This window comes from Malurus melanocephalus, unplaced genomic scaffold (genome assembly GCF_030028575.1).
Source record: "Malurus melanocephalus ecotype Western Australia unplaced genomic scaffold, MMel_1.1 scaffold_18, whole genome shotgun sequence".
NCBI lineage: Eukaryota > Metazoa > Chordata > Aves > Passeriformes > Maluridae > Malurus > Malurus melanocephalus.
In genome coordinates, this window is record NW_026623250.1 from 2,341,972 (window position 1) to 2,359,830 (window position 17,859).

General features: G+C 34.7%; 1 protein-coding gene across 1 annotated transcript in view; it reads left to right on the forward strand.

The window, feature by feature from the left end:
• Positions 1 to 5,253: 5,253 nt before the first annotated feature.
• The window catches only part of LOC130588755 (cAMP-specific 3',5'-cyclic phosphodiesterase 4D-like), a 65,608-nt gene continuing 53,002 nt past the window's right edge, over positions 5,254 to 17,859 (forward strand). The window contains exon 1 of the mRNA XM_057389663.1: positions 5,254 to 5,371. Coding sequence (XP_057245646.1) covers positions 5,330 to 5,371 — 42 coding nt within the window. The 5' untranslated portion in view covers positions 5,254 to 5,329. The remainder of the gene's footprint in view (positions 5,372 to 17,859) is intronic.

Below are 17,859 nucleotides of genomic sequence, written 5' to 3' on the forward strand. Positions count from 1 at the left end.
GGACCCACACAATGTTCTCTTGCGCATCTAGCAGTCAAAGTGCCCGTGAGAGAAGGTAACCTTGTACATGTAACAGRACTGCATGTACTTTGGGGAAAGTCTGTGTTGTTTTGTTCAGTCTTGATGCAATCCCTAGGACTGAATCAGACCAAGGCTCAGTACTCAGTACTAGTACATAGCAATGAAGAATAAAATAATAGCAATTGCTCTATGAGCTTATAAGCAAAGTTATCAAATATACAGGCATGAAGAAAATATATTTTGTGGAAGTACTCTTACCCCAAATTGCTTCTTCATGCTCCATCCGCAATGCCTGACTCATTTCCCCAGCTTTCATGTCTCTGTCCATCTGTTCCAAGGCATTTTTCTGGGGTAAGTGCTGGACACTTACTCTGGGATGAATAGAAGTCACTTGAAAAAAAATGCACTAAGTGGACTTAAGTGTCTGTCTAGGGGTCATGCTGTGTTCTGCTAAAATCGTATTCCCTGTGTCCAAAAAATGAGGCTTTATGGCTTTATCCAAGGAAAGAAATAGGAAATATAGCAATTCCTTAGTGTTTTCTAACCTGCTACAGTAATTTTACTCCATCTTTTTTATTCAAAATCTGGCACATTATCGAGTGCATACCTGTGATTAATGATATTTCTAGTAGCAAGTTCTCCAAATTGTCTGGCATTGAGACTTTTGTTGTATACAGCAAAAATCAGATGTCTTCAAAAAATATCTGAAAATATATTCTTCTTGAGTAAGTTTTTCCTGCAAGTGTTTCCTGGAAAGTTGTTCCCATAACTTGTGTTTCACGTTTTTCAGCTGYTTGGAAAAGCATATGGAAAAGTAATTCTCCAGTGTTACTTAATTTTGTTCAATAACATCTTGGGAACTTACACCATGTTCCCAAAAAGAGTACAGTGSTTAACAATCAAGGGCTGACAGTTCAAGTATTCAGCACTACTGTTAGAGAAAATAATGGTAAATATTATTTTGTTTTGAAAAATTAAAGAAAAGTGCTCCTCCAGAATAACAAGAGTTTATGCTTATTCTCCTGAATTTAAATTTTGATGTCACCTGGATCAATGTCAAAATTACCATTTTCTCCACTGGAGAGATTGTTTACATATCATTCCTGCCTACAGAAAAGGTTATTGCAGAACAGGAAATAATAATAAAAAAGCACTAAAATAAAAACAGTTATGTTTTAATTCAGTGTAGTTGAAAAGCATAAATGCCATTTTTAGGTACTCTTCAGACATGTAAATATTGTATATATTATATTTCTCCATGTATCTTCCTTATAGGTTCAAAACATTGGCTTTTATAGTAGTGTTTTAAAATTCGTATAATATAATAAAAGTAGAAATTTACAAATAAGGTTTTTATTTTTTTTTCAAAACTCATATAGTGCCTTTTTTGGTATGACATTCAAGGTCTTGTTTGCTCTGTATTTAGCCAAATGTCAAGTGGAATGTTCATATTCATGCCAATTATRATTTTTTTCAAAAGGAGTGTAAATGCTCTTTGAATATTGAATTTGTTTTGAAAAATGCCTACAATGAGAARCAAATTATATAGAAAATATACCCTATTGAATTAAAGAAGGCAAAAGCTAGTCTAATTAGGCAAGTTTGATTTCTGGGTTATGCTTCACAAGATATTTAAAGAAATAAAAGACCAGTAGCATGATAATAGGAATATATTTGGCTTTGAATATCAAGTGTTTATTCACACCGTTCTCTCTTAATAATAGATTTCTCATGTATCAGCCTATCTGTACAAGCTGTTTTTTCCTACTCAGTCATAACTAGGAAAATACCGTGGCTTGCTTAGCATAGGAGAGAGCACATACTCATGAAGRTTTTGCCTTTCTTTCATATCTGTTCCAGTTGTCTAGACCTTACACAGATTGCTACTTTTGAAAATTGCTTCAATGCAGTTTAACAGATTCATTAGTGTGTCTCTGCTCTTTTTCTTTGCTTTTTTTCATTCTTTCTATCTTTTTTTTCTTTTTCTTTTTTTTTCTTTTTTTCCTTTGTATGTGCTTGTGCTGGGGAAGCAACTCTAACTAAAATTATACAAAACATGTTAAAGTGTTCTAGAAGTGGTTCTGGACACTATATGAGTCATACACTGCAGATACTGCTCAGGCCTTTTGGATCTTAATCCTCTGTTGTAAAATAAGCATGCTTTGCTTGTCTCTGAGATTAAAGTCTGTAATCAACACATTTTTAAGAGAAATGGCATTTTTCTTAGAGCAGATTGGAGAAACAGAAGATCATTCAAGAGCTCTCTATCCTGTATGATGATGTGGGTTTTTTTAATATCTATTTAACAGAAAGAAATTTTACTACCTTATCAGCCCAGAACTGCTCAAAAACAGAGACAAGTTGGGGACAATCAGCAYGAGCTCTTAATCTCACTCACATAAAGGGATGTTGAGTGGCAACAGGGAGGTCTCAAATCTTTGTTGCTTTCTTTATAGAAAGATTGTAGGCAGTGATTGGCAACTCAAACTGCCATTGGAAATCTCTCTAGATTATTAATATTTCCAAATGATTAAGTATAACACTGGAATAGTTCTTAATCAGAAAGGAGGAGAAAACTCCTAAGTCCAGTGCTGAATGTTGTCAAACACAGCTGTGATGCTGACACAGGTGACCCTAGAGTCAGATTTAGTAAAGTAGTACAATAATCTTACCAGCTGCCTGCAGTCTGCTCCCCAAAACAATTTCATTCTACACTGATATATTGAAACCCCTTTTCTCAGGTTTTAGATAGGTACCTGACTTCTACTCTGTATATAAGAGTGAGCAAATGCAATATGTATAGTCATGCAGAGTGTCAGCTCCTGATGGAAGAAAATGTCTTYGCCTTAGTTTCTGTTTGCTAAATGCCTGTTAGAGGGTTGATGGACAGCTATTGCACATAAGCATTAAACTCTTGAGAATATTCAAGGTCAAGTCATACGTGATGAAGCAGCATAAGTGTTTCCCAGCTAGTTCAATGCATTCCTGTGCAAATTCTAGTGAGTTTAAAAAAATTAAATACAATTAAAGAAATGCTAAATAGAAAGCTATTTATCAAGCAGAAAGAGTGCAAGTCTTCAAATTGTGCAGCAACTATTATTTCATTATGTTCTATAGCTCAATTTAAAGAAAATATGCTTCTTCTGTAAAGAAACAAACATGCAAATAAACAAAAAAACAATATCCCAGATGTCACAAGAACTTAAATCTCCTGATTTACCTTAGAATCTGCTCAAGCAGTCTCTCAGAATTTTTTTCTTGTTTTTCATTCCTCCTCTTACAATATTTCTCTAGTATTKTTTTCTTTCTAAAATTCTTAGAACCTGAAGTGATTGATGATACTTTGCTTTGTGTGAATATGCCACTTTGCTCAAGGGACCTTCACACCCTGAAAATATATGAAAGAGTAAGGAAAACTAGAGCTAGAAACAGATTATAAAGGGCAAGTTGTTTTTATTGATTTTGTCATCTCTTAATCTCCTGCTCAGAAAAATAAAAAAAAAATGTAATTGAGCAACCAGCTCAGCATTTACATTTTCATTATCCGCTATAATTTAGAAGGTAAGCAATATCAGAAAAATCTTCAGTTTGAAGACACTAGCTGTTTTGYTAGTCTTTGTTGTGTTTAGCATTTGTATATAAATAGTTGTTATTAATGATGAAGGTGATGAAATAAAAGTGTATATATGTTGTTCTGCCTGTAGCCCAATATGAGTATCTTCTGTTTGCACTATTTCTTTGGTTAATATTTTGGACATAGCATGTTCAACAGGAATAAAATCCATAATACTTTAATGAAAACTTGGAAAGCTTGAAAGGTCTGGAAGAAGGGCATCTGTCTGTATGACTCATGTGCCTGTTATAATAAATGGCACCAGTCTGACTGGAATTACCTCTGGGCTTGCTCAATGAGATCTCTTCTTGTGGTGTCATGTATAAATTCTACATCCACAGAATAGTGATTAGGGAATGTTCTTCAGTGTCTTCAATTAAATGTACACTGGACAAGAAGCTAGCTCTTCAGACTTCATCCTGCAGCCTGCATTTTTTTCCTTTAGGATAAGATTTTAAGAGCTCTGCTATTCTGCTTTCTGGCTGTGATATGGACTTATGTATTATGGTTGTTCATGGAAACATGCCTGAAAGAGTATAAGACAGAAAGTCAGGTAATATGTGAAAGAAATATTTGACCCTGCTACTACTGCTTTCCTGAGTTAAAGCCCTAAAATTGTACTTTCATATCTAGTTCGAGATATTTTATTTGACTTCTATGACTTTTGTCTAAATGCACTTATCTAGTTTAATCAGATATTTCTTTCTTTTGTGTTTTTTGAATATTGCTGGAATAGATTGAGCAACAATTTATTTACTTTCAGGTTCACTGAAAAAGTAATATGATGATACTCTTATGGATACTCCTTTTTGCTGACATAATTTATTTTATATTAGGAGATTTTACTGTATCATCTCTATYAGTCAGAAATTGCATTTTATTCTCATCTTTGGCTGGCCAACCTGAGGAAAAAGATGTAGAGACGTATCTGGATCAAATGAGGATATAAATCTTGTAACTGTCTGATCTTATAGCATCTGAATTTCCCTTTAATTCTACTCTTCCATGAGTATAACTATGCATGTAGCCAGAGGCTGACAAATGCTGCCTTTCAAAGCYGCAGCGCCATGCCATCGTCAGTTGCTAGGGTTTTTTGCTTAGTTATTGTTACAATACAAAGACCAGTTTGTCAAATTCTGACGACTGTATGAAAGTACCCCACTGCTGATTTAAGCATTCTTAGGCATCTGGATTTGAAAATTACTCCAGCTGACCTTCTCCCTGTGAATCTATATATCCTGGTCTGCCCGGTATACAAGTATAAAAGATGCCCTTAGACTGATCCAATATCCAATAAGCCTTATTTCGTTGTTACAAACAATGCTGCCAATATTTAGTTAAATATAACTGTAGCAAGAAGTCTGTAATGTTCTGTAATTATTTGAGTTGAAATGCATTTGTTATTGACTGGAAAACATGACCTGCTCACAGATATGCGTGCTGCGTGGTTCAGGGTGGCTATGTGTTGAATGATTTAGTGATACATGAAATGTTTGCTCTGGTGTATATTAGAATGTTTTGTAGCTTTTATACATAACTCAGTGTCTTATGCCTGAATGTTTTATAACTTCAGAGGCCTACATGCTAATGATACAAAATTAATTTCCTTTCAGTATAGCAGCTGATATTTGGATGATCCAGGGATAAAACCTCACCTTTGACTTCCAAAACATTCCTGATTCAGACCTAGTCACCATGAACAAAAGTACCTGTAATCCACACGGGAAAAGCAAGAGTGTAAGTAGAAGGTTTTCTTTTTCTTGCTTTTTTATTTAATATCAGTATTCTTCCACAATATGTCATTGTTTTATTAGCCTTTCAAATGCCAGCTTCTGAGCTGGAATGATAAAATCATTATTACTTGTACCCTTTTCTCATATCTGTAACCTAAGTAAATATGTGTGTGTCTTTGACACTCAGAGATGAAGTTATTGGATAGTAGTATGATTTGGTTGACCTTTTTCCTTTTTTTTCTTTTTTTTTGTAATTGACACATTAATTTTTCGCCGTTTGTTTTTGAAAAAGTTATTAAAAGTTAGTTTTTTCATGAGCATCCATTGAAATACAAGATTATATAATGCCTACAATGTACTCAGTTGTAAATATGTGCCCCTGCTCTGATGTTGTGGTCAGGGACTGCACTTGATTTGACAAGAAACGTTGACTGTGAAACGTTCCAGGAGATCAATGAGAAAATAAGATAATGATATAAGCACAGATTTAAGGCTTAATTTAGTTTGTTTTCTGATCTTTGCCACGTATTTTGTCCTATGTATACATGTCTCTTTGTATCCGAGAGTACTACTGAAACAGGTTTGGACATTTCAGACTCTGAGTGAGATTTTTTTTTACCCTGCAAGATAAACTTCCTTATTTTAGTGTTAAATTCTAACGTATATTGCACTATGAACCTAATTGTAGCCTGTAATCTGTARCTATTTTTCTTTAAACTGGGTACATAGAATATTTCCTGCTGTTTGTTGTTTTGAAATTGTAAAATATATTATCTACTGAACTATTTGAACAAAAGTGGCTTTGGAGAAGTCTCATTAGTCTTKTTGAGCACAGCCAAAGATTTCATATCATATATCAAATCTTCCATTGTTCTACATGCCTGTCAATTTGGACTTTCATTTCCAAAGTCATCTCTGGTCAGCCACACCAGTCATTTTATCAAAAGACCAACCAAAAGTGAATAAGTAAAAATGTCATCAGTTRAACTGAATAATCTTAAAAAGAAAGATGGAATATGACTTTAATTTTTATTTCATGGGATGTTGTCACATATCTTCCAAGGAAGATTTTATCCCTTTAAGAAGCATGAAAATTGAAGTCTTGGTTCAGTGGTTTCAGATGTCAGTAAACATAATTTACTTAATGTAGAAGATGAACCTGTGGATATGTGCGAACATTTGGGTATTTTCACCAAATATAGAGCTCACTGTACATCGTGAACTAAGGGAAGCTTAGTGAAACAGTGTAGCAAAATAGAAATTGCTGGTAGAAAATACATAAACATTCCCATTCCTTTTCTGACAATACAATGTATCTAGCACTGTTAAAATAATTTGCAAGTGATCTTGTAATTAAAAAGATGTTGTTAATATCTGTATTTAACTGCACTTCTTCTAATGGATTTTTTTTTTATTCCATTGCCTGAACTGTCCTCAGACGGCAAAATCCATCTACTCCTGCTAGTCCTTCGCTCTCTCCCCTGCTTGGTTTGCATGATATTGCTATTCATTCTTCTGTTGGCAGTCTGTGGAGTGGCATTTAACTGTGTTTTTGGAAAGGGTTTATATTGGAGTAATTTCTTCCTTTCAGTCTTGCTCACAGCATTCAGTGAGGATATCTGCATCCATGTCCTTTCAGTCTGTGGATATTATTTGTCTACTGCTTTTCCTTAGGTATCTTTAGGTAGCTCTTTTATTCCTTTATAACTGTTCATCATAAATAATGTCCTCCTTTCCCTTCCCCCCCCCCCCCCCCTTTCCTTTTTCCAGTATTTTCAACTTCTTAGAACATTCTAGGTGGTCTAATGCTTACAATTCCATGACTTACCATCTGGTACTTCTTAAAAGAAAGCTAAATGCTGTTCTCTCCCTGTCTCCTTCCCTCCCTCCTGGTAATTTGTTTTCCTCCTCCATTTCCACTCCCACTCTACCACAAAGTTACATCTAGTAACGACTAGGGTTTTAGTTAGTACTTGTCAACCATAGAATGAGACCCTTTTTTGAATGTTTCTCTTGTAATAGAACAGTGAAATTGATTTTCTTTTTTTTGTGTGTTTCAGAAGTTCTTCATAACTTATTCATAACTGGATAAGGAAGGCAAACTATTTCCACATACCGTTTCTACAGCTTTACAAATGTGAATGTAATTTGTTCTTTAACAAAAAACATGATGAAATAAATTTATTGGTGTTTTAAAAATCAGACTTCCAGCCTGATGAATGAAAATAGCACAGCTTTACTGGCAGTTAGTACCATCAATAGTAAATAACTTTTCAAATAAGTTTTGTAATAAATATAATTCTATTACAGTATATTGGAGCAGATTKGGTCAGCTAAAGGAAGTAAGTCTCTACTTTCGGGTGATGAGAGTGCTAGTATCAAGAATGAAGTCTGAATGCCACACTGTGTGGGATTTTATCCCGGAACACTGTGACAGAAGTGAGTCAATCCSTGTGAAAAAAGAAAGTAGCTATATTGCAAGAAAATGAACCAAGAAAGAATTTATATTTAGCAACTGGGTCTGCTTAAACTGTGGCATTTCAACAGCTTCAACAACAACAAAGGAAAAGAAGTGGTGGGCAGAAAGCAAAATTAGAACCTTAACAGTGTTTTGCCTGAATGTCTTGTAAAAGTCTAGAAGTGTGAGACTTTTGACTGCATAAATACATTACATATAAAAAGTATATTTTCAACAATGATAGCTTTGGCATAAACTGCAGATCATTAATGGGAGACAAAACAGCTGATATTTTACAATCAAAACTTTAAAAGCACAGTTTTGACTACTGGGGTAAAGAAATGGTGGACCTTAAAATGAAATGGTCTCCAAAGAGAGATTTTTGGAAAGATTCAGAGACCTTAACTGCATGCAGTTATGAATGGGGGAAGGTTGTGGTGGTGGCAAATCATGAGAATGCAAAGCAGGCACGGAGCACCCATAGAGAAGTGCAAAGGWGGGCAGAGAGCTATTTGCAAACAGCTGACTCACAGAGATGTTTTCATCCAAAGTTCTTAGGGCTAGATTGTCATAACCTTTGCTTATGATATATATGGGGGGGTAAAGAGAAGTAAAGATTTCCTTTATTCCTAAACTCATTTCTCATTACATTGTGAGTCACAGAGGAGACAAGGGCCAGGGACTCTTCATCTGCCACTCCTCCTGTAACCAAATGGTCAGGGAGAGGGAATATCATCCTGTCTACCCCAGACAAATGCACTACATTCCTCTACTCACCAGCTAGAATAGCTACTCAGCAGTAGGGTAAGACACTCTACACCAAAAAGTAGAGTGATGAAGTTTTCCACTGAGTGTCTGAAGGAATTGCAAATAAGTTCAGTTCCAGGCCCTTTTCTAGCACAGCACAGTTCTGTCAGACAGAAATTCTTGCTTTAGGTCAATAGTTATAAGTAACCAATTTGTCTACAGACACAGAAGAAGCTTGCAGTGTTCCAGAAGAATTTTTCATAATAAATTTGCATTACTTACAAACAAATTGATTTTTCTCTCATCACCAATGGTTAGGTCCATTTGTTATCTGATAGAAGGATACTTAGAGGGAGATTGCTTGGCCTAACCATTAATGGGAAGCAATTACATTACATATTCTTTGCTTTCTTCCACCTCTCCATCTGCAATACAGCCTTTGCAAAAGAAACAAGGGATAGAAAAGGCAAAGGTGGGATACTGCTAAAGGGCAAATTGAAATTCATATGGTGGCACTATTTTTCCCTTAATGGAAAGGGAAGTCACTTACTGGGGTTGACTGGCAAAGTGAACATTTCAGGCACCATGTTTCCTTAAGTAAAGCAGCAGTTTATGTGCAGAGAATGACTGAAGAGAGTAAGTAATACCTGGGGCAACTTTCACCCTTTTTTTCTAACATCCCTTCTACAGAGGCTAGTAATTAATGTCTGTTGTGAGAGTCCAGTCTGGGAAACAATAACTTGATCCGGATCTTTTTAATATTAATTTCCTGTATTCACATGTGTACACTTGATAATACCTTTTTAGTTGYGGGATTATCTTTCGGAAAGAGAAGAAAGGAATAAATTAATTCTACTGCAGGAATAAATTAGTTTATTCCTGACRATGAAATTTCACATCCTCCTTTCCTTTCACTCATTCTGGATTTCTTCATTTCAGTCTTCCACCCTCTCCAGTCTTTCATGGAAGTTCTGACCAATGCTTCCAGCTACCCTATTCTAAGCAGAACTCAAAATCTGTTCTCCATGCTTTCCTTCCTTCTGTCTCTGATATATCTGAGATTAATAGACATGTTTTTGTTATAAATCTCTCTTTTCTGCTCTTGACTCTTCTCTTAGTTTATCTCCTGCCTAAATTATTAATTAAGTTCCAGCTYTTTGGAAGCAAATCTTACCTCCTTATCTAAGGCTTGGGCAATATTTAGAATTTTGAGATACAACAACACAAGAATTTTGGAACACAAGAATACTCCCACCCATGTGCTAAAAAATAGACATAAAAATCCKAATCTGTAACTCAAATGTCATCCACTGTTATGTAGATTTAAAAAATAATCTGTGGGGCAAAGACATTTATTTAGTCCAAATTACACCAACAGGAAAAAATTCTCTTGATGGTTTGAGTGGGTCTCACAGAGAGTTTTATAGCTCAGCTACACCAACAAACCTTTGAATTATATCTGAATCTCTAGTTTTTGGAGTACTTGCACATTTGTGTCATTGGCATCCTTGTCCCAGGTCTTCCTATCTGCAACAATAATTGTCTGCTTGGGTGTTATGTTTTCCCAGCATTAGAGATTATGTTTATGCTTTCAACTTTTCCACACAGTGTTTGATTTTGGGCTGCCTTGAAGAGATACAGTGTATGGTTCAGGCCCTTTTTCATGGGAAAACTTGGAGGTGTCAACCATTTGCATCAGAATTACATCTACTTCTGTATTTTATTCAGTAATTACTCCAAAGCTAGCAGCCCTCTTGTTTTTACTGTTTGATGGAAACTGCTCCTACCTTTGGAATATTTACTACGGTAGTGAAAATAAAATYAAATAACCCTGAAGATCTCACTCTATAAGAAAATATGCTTAACTTAAAGACTATAAACTTAAATTAAATAGATGTTAAAACATTAGAAAAGGAAAACATGGACAGATTATCAAACCCGAGAGTATGTGAATTAGGAATAAAGACAGTGAAGATCAGTTCACACAGTTCACACAGCTGCTGGTGAGGAAGGAGTGAAATAAAGGCATGAAGGTGCTGGATAATGTACTTAGAGCAGAGTAATATTAAAGATTTAATGATCTCCCTGCTTTTGCTTCCCACTTACTTATTACAGTATATTTCTAATCCATGACTGGTTTCTAGACACTTTCCTCTCTTTAAATTTGAAGATAGTCTTTCTGGCTATTCAGCTTGGAAACACCGTATCTTTTGATTCCCTCTTAAAGAACAACGTTTGAAATAGTGCCTAGGAGAAAGTGGACTGATGCTGACAGAGTGAGGAATACAGGAGAATGAACATGTGACCGATGCACACTTAATAAGAAGGGAAATGCCATACTGTGTAATTATTTTTAATGTAAATTCTATTGCTATTCATCTTTCATTTGTCATATTAAATTGCAAGTAGTTATTGCCAAATCTATGCACCTGTCAGAGTGCAATGGATGGAGGAACTGGTTCTCCAGCATTACCAGGTTTTTGGCATACTTATATGTATATAAATACTAAATATTTTCAATATAAATAKACAAATGTCAAGGCTTTGGAAGTATGATAGATGTAGAGTACTAAAGAGTTTAAGTAAAAGTTCCATGGAGCATGTCTTTAGAGGAACAAATACTGTGGTAATGGCAGAACAATTTGCTRGATGTGTTTGTTGAAAAGAGGAATGATTTCATGCAAGATGTTATGAAACAACATGGATAATTCCCTGGCAAGGATTCTTAGGCCACTGATAACAATAGGAGACATGAAGAATTTTAAAAAATGAAGGGTTGAGCAGTATTAAAGCTTGAGTAGGTTGACAAGARTAGCATATTCTAAATTAAGACTCCCTTCAACTCTTGGATCGTGGTCTTACTATCAGAGTTTTGTAATTCCTATTTTGCTTCTTTAGCAACAACTACAGAAACTGCTATGACTGTATGTAAAAAACAAAATTTTATTTCTTAATGTTATACAATTTTTCCCTTGTGGTACCTGCAGTATGTCTGGTCTTTCGTCTATGTATGTGCACGTCTGTACACATAACAGCTTAGAAATGCAGGAATCATATGCTATGCATGTACATTAGGARGCCCTTAATGAAGGACGAACATGATCAGCTTTCCTTAAATGAATACATAGCTCCATCAAAACAAACAAAAAAAAACCAAAAAAATCAAATGTAGTTCTAAAAAGAGGTAATATCAATCTTGCTTTTCTACAAAATATGAGGCTTTTCTCACTGAACTCAAGTTTCTTGGTCAGGATCTCGGGTGGAACACTGCAAACTGCCTGTGAATAGTGAAACAGAATAATCTGTAGCCTCTGAGCAGATGCATCCAGTGACTTGAGATTGGAAAACATAATAATATCCATGAAAGGGCTGGTTACATGTTCAGATTCTTGCCTATTTCTTTCCGATCTGCAGAATCTGGGAATTATCTGTTCCGTCTGTTGCTTTTCTTCGTCTCTCCTTTTTAAACTTTGTTATGATTTGAACTAAAACCCAGCTAAAGAAAATAAACAATATGTCAAAGCTCTGGGGAATTTCTGATTTTCATTGAATCCTATGATTCAATGRTTCAATACAGTTTGAGAACATAGTTAACAGAAAGAGATAAGCAGCATTATCTCTAGCCAAATCTGTGCAGCAAAAGCCCCCATAAAGTGCTTCCTTCAGAAATGGGACTGGATTCATGTAAATATTTTGATTTTCCAAGTGGAGAACAGCCTGYTTCCAAGAATCTTGATGAAATCTTTTTGTTAGTTGCAGCCTGAATATTTGGGGATAGATCTTAAACAACATTACCAAAAGACCAAATGAGTTCTATGAGGTATTTTTTACATGTCTCTATAAAGAAAGARGAAACAAATTTTGCAGTTTGTCTTTCCATATTCCATTTCTGCTATTTGTAATTTTCATATTTWAAAATATAGAGAAACTAGAAATTTTCCAACTCTTCTCTTTGTCTCTTCATAGAACCAATTTGTATTGCCCCACACTTTCAAAAAGTCTTAGCAAAGATGGTGTTTTATTTTTAAAGCTTCAAAAGATTGTGAATTACTGCCTCTACCTTGTCAGTCATAAGCTGGAAAAATTAAGGAGGCTCAGACTTGCTCTAGGGCTAGCACTCATATCTCATATCTCATATCTCATATCTCATATCTCAGACCCTGCATTCTAGAAAATTATTTGCTTTTGATTTTTCAGATCTATCTGGTTTTTTTTGTTATTTTTTTTAACTGCTGGGTTGCTGTTCTCATTCTCTCCCCACCCTCAACCCCCTGCCCCTTTTGTCTTTTTTTTAAATTCAGGATGACCTGCCTAGAGACCTAATTAWTAATGATTTCACCTTTTTTAATCATAATCTAGAATAAGGGAAAAATCCTTCAAAACTGATGGATTTTCACTGTGATTGTGGTCCTCCAGAATACAAGGCATTCTTTGGTATAACTTTCAAACTTCACTGTTGGTTTGAGCTCCCAGTTGTAAGCTTTCACCTATGCTTTTCACACATGATAATAGCTTTTCATCATCCTATCTGCTGTTTTGAAGCATTTTCTGGATTTGATAGGATGTTCGACCACCCATCTTCCTTTCCTGTTCATGATCCAGAAAAGTAATAAAAGCCATGGTGCCATGTCCAAAATAATTAATCGGTTACAATGTGCAAATTAAGCCAATTTTTGTTAGCTCTTTTACCAGATATTACAGATTAGGATATTAYGACACGTCATCCGGACATTTTGCTGCAAAATATAATAATAAAAAGAGAAAAGAAAAAAAATTAGGACTCACCTGAACAACCCAGTGCAGTTATATCAAAGAAACACTTAGGTAATTTGCATGCTCATAAGTAAGCACAAACTACTAAAAAATGAATTAAGGTSTATAATATGTTTCACTAAGGGATAGAAAAAAACCATAAAATTTTGTGTGAATTTTTTTTTTAATGTATATGTTATGCTTCTTTACATTTTAAATTACCAKGCCTCTATAGAAATGATTTCAAAACATAAGTGACCTGTCGAAAATTCTTAAAGGCAATAAAGCCCAATTCCTCTATTAGGTAAATGAACTACAGTTTTCTACTTATCAAAGTTGAAACTTAGACAAAGGCTATCACACTCTTATCTACAGCCTTTTGTCTGCATGGTCTTCATAAATAGTGGCAATTAATAGCAAACTTTCATGTCTTTCTGGAACAGAACATCTCTTATCATTGATTTCCCACCCYGGATTAATATCTGCATTACATGACATATGTCAAAACCTAGATTTTGCTTAGTTACAATAGTCTCTGAAAGATAAAGAAGGGCAAATGAATTAGGGTGGGAATGGACCTTTAGACAGATAGTGAGGAAAAACTTAGCCTAAATTGTATACCTACAGGGATCTCCTCTGGCTGTGACTTTGGCATCCTTGCTTCAGGAGATAAAATGCTAGAMTTTTTCTTGATGCCTTTAAAAATTCCTCTAGAAATAATTTTTATATATTATACCCTTCATTAAACACCAGCTCAGTGTCCCAATCTAGACAGCAAAAAATCAAGTCTCAAGTGTATTGCTATTCTCTTTTCAAAATAAAACAATAATCTCAGTGCAAAATTCTCACTTAATGATTGTCTCTTGAGAGAACAAATTAAGATTTATGCATTCATATTTTGAAACAGCAAAAGATACTTTTTGTCCCTTTCCTCTGTTACATGAAGGGGTTGTTTTAAGAAAGAAAAAGGAGAAACTACATTGGAAAATTAAATTAGATAAAGCATAGAAAAATAATATCTTGTAGAGAATGTGCAGTTTTCTAATAAAACCTGTGAGAGGAGGTGTGTGAGGGACCATCCCAAAACCAATATGATGTTGTGGCTGAACACAGACCTTTATCCAAGTTGCTTTGCAGGCTGTTTTGGCATCTCTCTATAGATGTTATCCAGAATTTCTTTCTTGCATTTTCAAATGCTTCTTAGTTACTTAGCAAAACTAAACCGATACAAAGACAACAAAGACACCTGYCATTTATCCATTTAAGTACTCTTACAGCTCTTTTCTGTCCTGTGCCTTTTAGGGTCACTTTCAGACTGAAAAATCCCAGTTTATAAAATTATATTTTTACATTCTTTTTGCATTTTCTCTTGATCAAATAAAATAAATTGCTATGTTACTATCCAGATTGGTACATAATATTAGCAGTTAAAAAATAATTGGAACACTTTGACAACTTTTGAGCCTGATTATAGCATCTGCCATAAATTCCTCTGTTGAAAGTGTTTCATATTTTCCAAAGTATCCTCTGTTTTCTTTGGTTGCASAGTGCCTTGTGCAGTGAAGCTGTCCCAGTTAACCATTTACATTTTCTTAATCAGGAAGACATCAGAAGTCTGATCAGAGCTGTTGCTATTTTACAAGCATCTRCTATTTTCATGATTGTGTCTTCCTCTAATCTGCACTTTGGTACAAAGATTTAATTAAAGTAGTTAAAATAACAGACAACAGATGTGATCTACTCAACTACAAGTCAGCACTTTGAGATTCCTCTGTGGACGAACAGAAATTAAAACAATTAAAATTCTGTAATTTATTTCAATTACTTTGTGTACCAAGATTAGTTAAACACTGTCATCTTGCAATGTTGCTTTCCAATAGCTAATAACACGGAATTYTTAATAGCTGCCTACAGTCTTTACAAAAGTTATTTTGGAGATGGGAAATTCCTGCCTTTTTTCTGATTTCCTAATGAGAGTGTACCCTGTTGATTCCATAATTCCTGTTTGGTTGTTTTTTAGTTTTGTTGGTTTTTTGTTTTTTGGTTTTTTTTTTTTTTTTCTTTTTCTTCACATTAAATAATCCACAATACTAGCTGTTGTGTGAGTTAGCAGCAGCAGAGCACTGGAATTTCTAAACCTTATATATTGTCACAACAAGATCATCAGTCTCAAGTATGCTGAACAGTGAATGAAGTGTGGCTTGCATAATTCCCTGGAAAAGCCATGTTTTGATTGTTTCYTGTTGCAAGTTGGGTGTTCAATTGTGGCTTGGTATGCCTCAAGTGTTCACTTGCTTTCTTCAACTATAGGATTTTAGATTTGTAGAAAACTGTCGGCCTGTAGAAAAGGGAAAGTAAAAGATTTTTTTTTCCTCTAAAAAAAATCTAATTAGAATTAAATAGAAACTTTTCAATTAGTTTGTGCTGACTGTAATGTCATAATTTGTTGATTTGCTGCCCAGAAGACTTCACCACTCATCAGAATAATCAAGATAAATGGTATGCATATTAGGAAATAATATATTGGATATTTATTCCCTAATCATGCCTTCCTCTTCCTCCCTGCTGTATTCACAAGAATTAAGTCTCTATTCATTTTTAATTTAGTTAACCACATGTTCTGTTTCTCAATGCATAACAATTTCTTCTACTCTTCTAATTTCTCTTTGTGATTCCATTGTAACTTTAACCTCTATTTAACAAAAATAAATTCCACTATCTTGTTCAAAGGTTGAACCTTGAGTAGAGATATAATAGAGAAGTCAGAGTGAGATTAGTGACTTTGGGAGAGAACATTATTCTATTAAAACATTCCAAACTAGCTGTGATGCATAAACTGAAAGAATAAATATGATAGAATTAATCCATCACTGCATCATTAAGGGAAAAACAAACAAACAAACAAACAAAAAATAGTGTAGTAAAGTAAGTATCATATGATTGAGAAGACCAAAATACTACTTTCACAGAACTGAATGATATTCTTTGCCCTGTAAAAAAACTACACCCTCAAGAAAAGGGCTATTGGCCTAGCAATACTCTATTGCTATTGGCCTAGCAATACTCCTTGAATCTTAGAAAAAGCATCCTCTGAGCTTGATAGAATGCAATTGAAAATATGTTTAAGATTGACCTATTACTTTTGCTGTGGTTTTGATGAGATACCYTAGTTGGCATTTTATAGAACAGAAAGGGAGCAATTTGTGACAGAGTTTAATTTTTTGTCTGAGTTAGTAAACAGGTGCAAGACTCAAACAAGAAACTGCATTTCTAACCATGTCTCTCTAGTCATGAAGCACTAAAGACTGCAAGTTTTTTAAAGTACAGAACAGAATCTAGGAAACTGTGTCTTGAGTGAAGACAGAAAAGGTCAGGTATCTGGCTTAGTACAGCATTTGATAAGCAGAAGAGYGAGGGAAAATGTTTGAAAGTTTGGATTTCCTAATGGAACATAAATATGAAACAATCTAAATATATGAGAAGAACAATCTAAATAATATAATATTACTTTATAAACTCCGGACTTTCAGAGTTAAGGTGGTTTATTGACATTCCTCTACTGGAGTAAAGACATGGAATTATTCCTCTTGTGCAATTTTTTTAGAGAACTATGCCTCAACATTTTTAACTGCACTAAAATGTATACRTAAGATTTCTAAGAGTTTAATTTCTGGAAGCTTGTATACTATTGCTAGAGAAGTCTTACATTTTGTAAAAGGACAATATTTTTAGTTACGGGACTGAGTTTTTATAGTGCCATTTTCAGAGTAGGTGAACATTTTGTCAATACACGGAGTGCTTGTATRGACAGAGATAAGCAATTTATCTATCTTGAGCTCTGCAATATGGCATTACAAAATTTGTCCAGATTTTGTACATTTTTATCTCTCACACCTATCCAAATGGTTAACCATCAACCTTCTCCTCCTCCTCTGCCTCTCTCCACAGTACATGGGGGTTTTATAATTTTTTTCAAAATAATGAAACCCTAGAAAAAAAAAATTGTAATGTTATTGTATGAAATGGCTACGAGTGTAAAATAGATTATATTTGTGAGCACATTTATCTGTTATCTGGGAGAAATTGCATGTTAGCTGTTAATTGCCAGATTCTCAGGTGAACACAGCATGTTTAGGAAGTGTTCCTGCCCACATGTTGAGTTACTGATGCTTTTTATGTCTGTACAGCACTGTATGTAGTGCCAGAAATGTGCTATTCTGTGATCATCCAGTCCAGGAGACTCAGAGCTGAGGCAGTAAATCTGTGTTTTAAGATCTGAAGAAAATTTTATGAGTAGACACAAGGAGTGTGGATTTTATTGGTGCTTAACAGCAGAAACCTCTGTACATATGCCTAGAGTTATAATCCTTTTTCTCATGCTGTTGTACTTTCACTGTATCAGCCATAGGAGCTTAAATTTTAAAAACATACTTCTCTGTTCAAAGATCTGTGTTTGACCAGTGAGACTGGTGGCATAAAGAAGAATGGAAAGCAGTGAGGGAAGCATCTAGGATTGAAAGTGATTCCACAGTTTA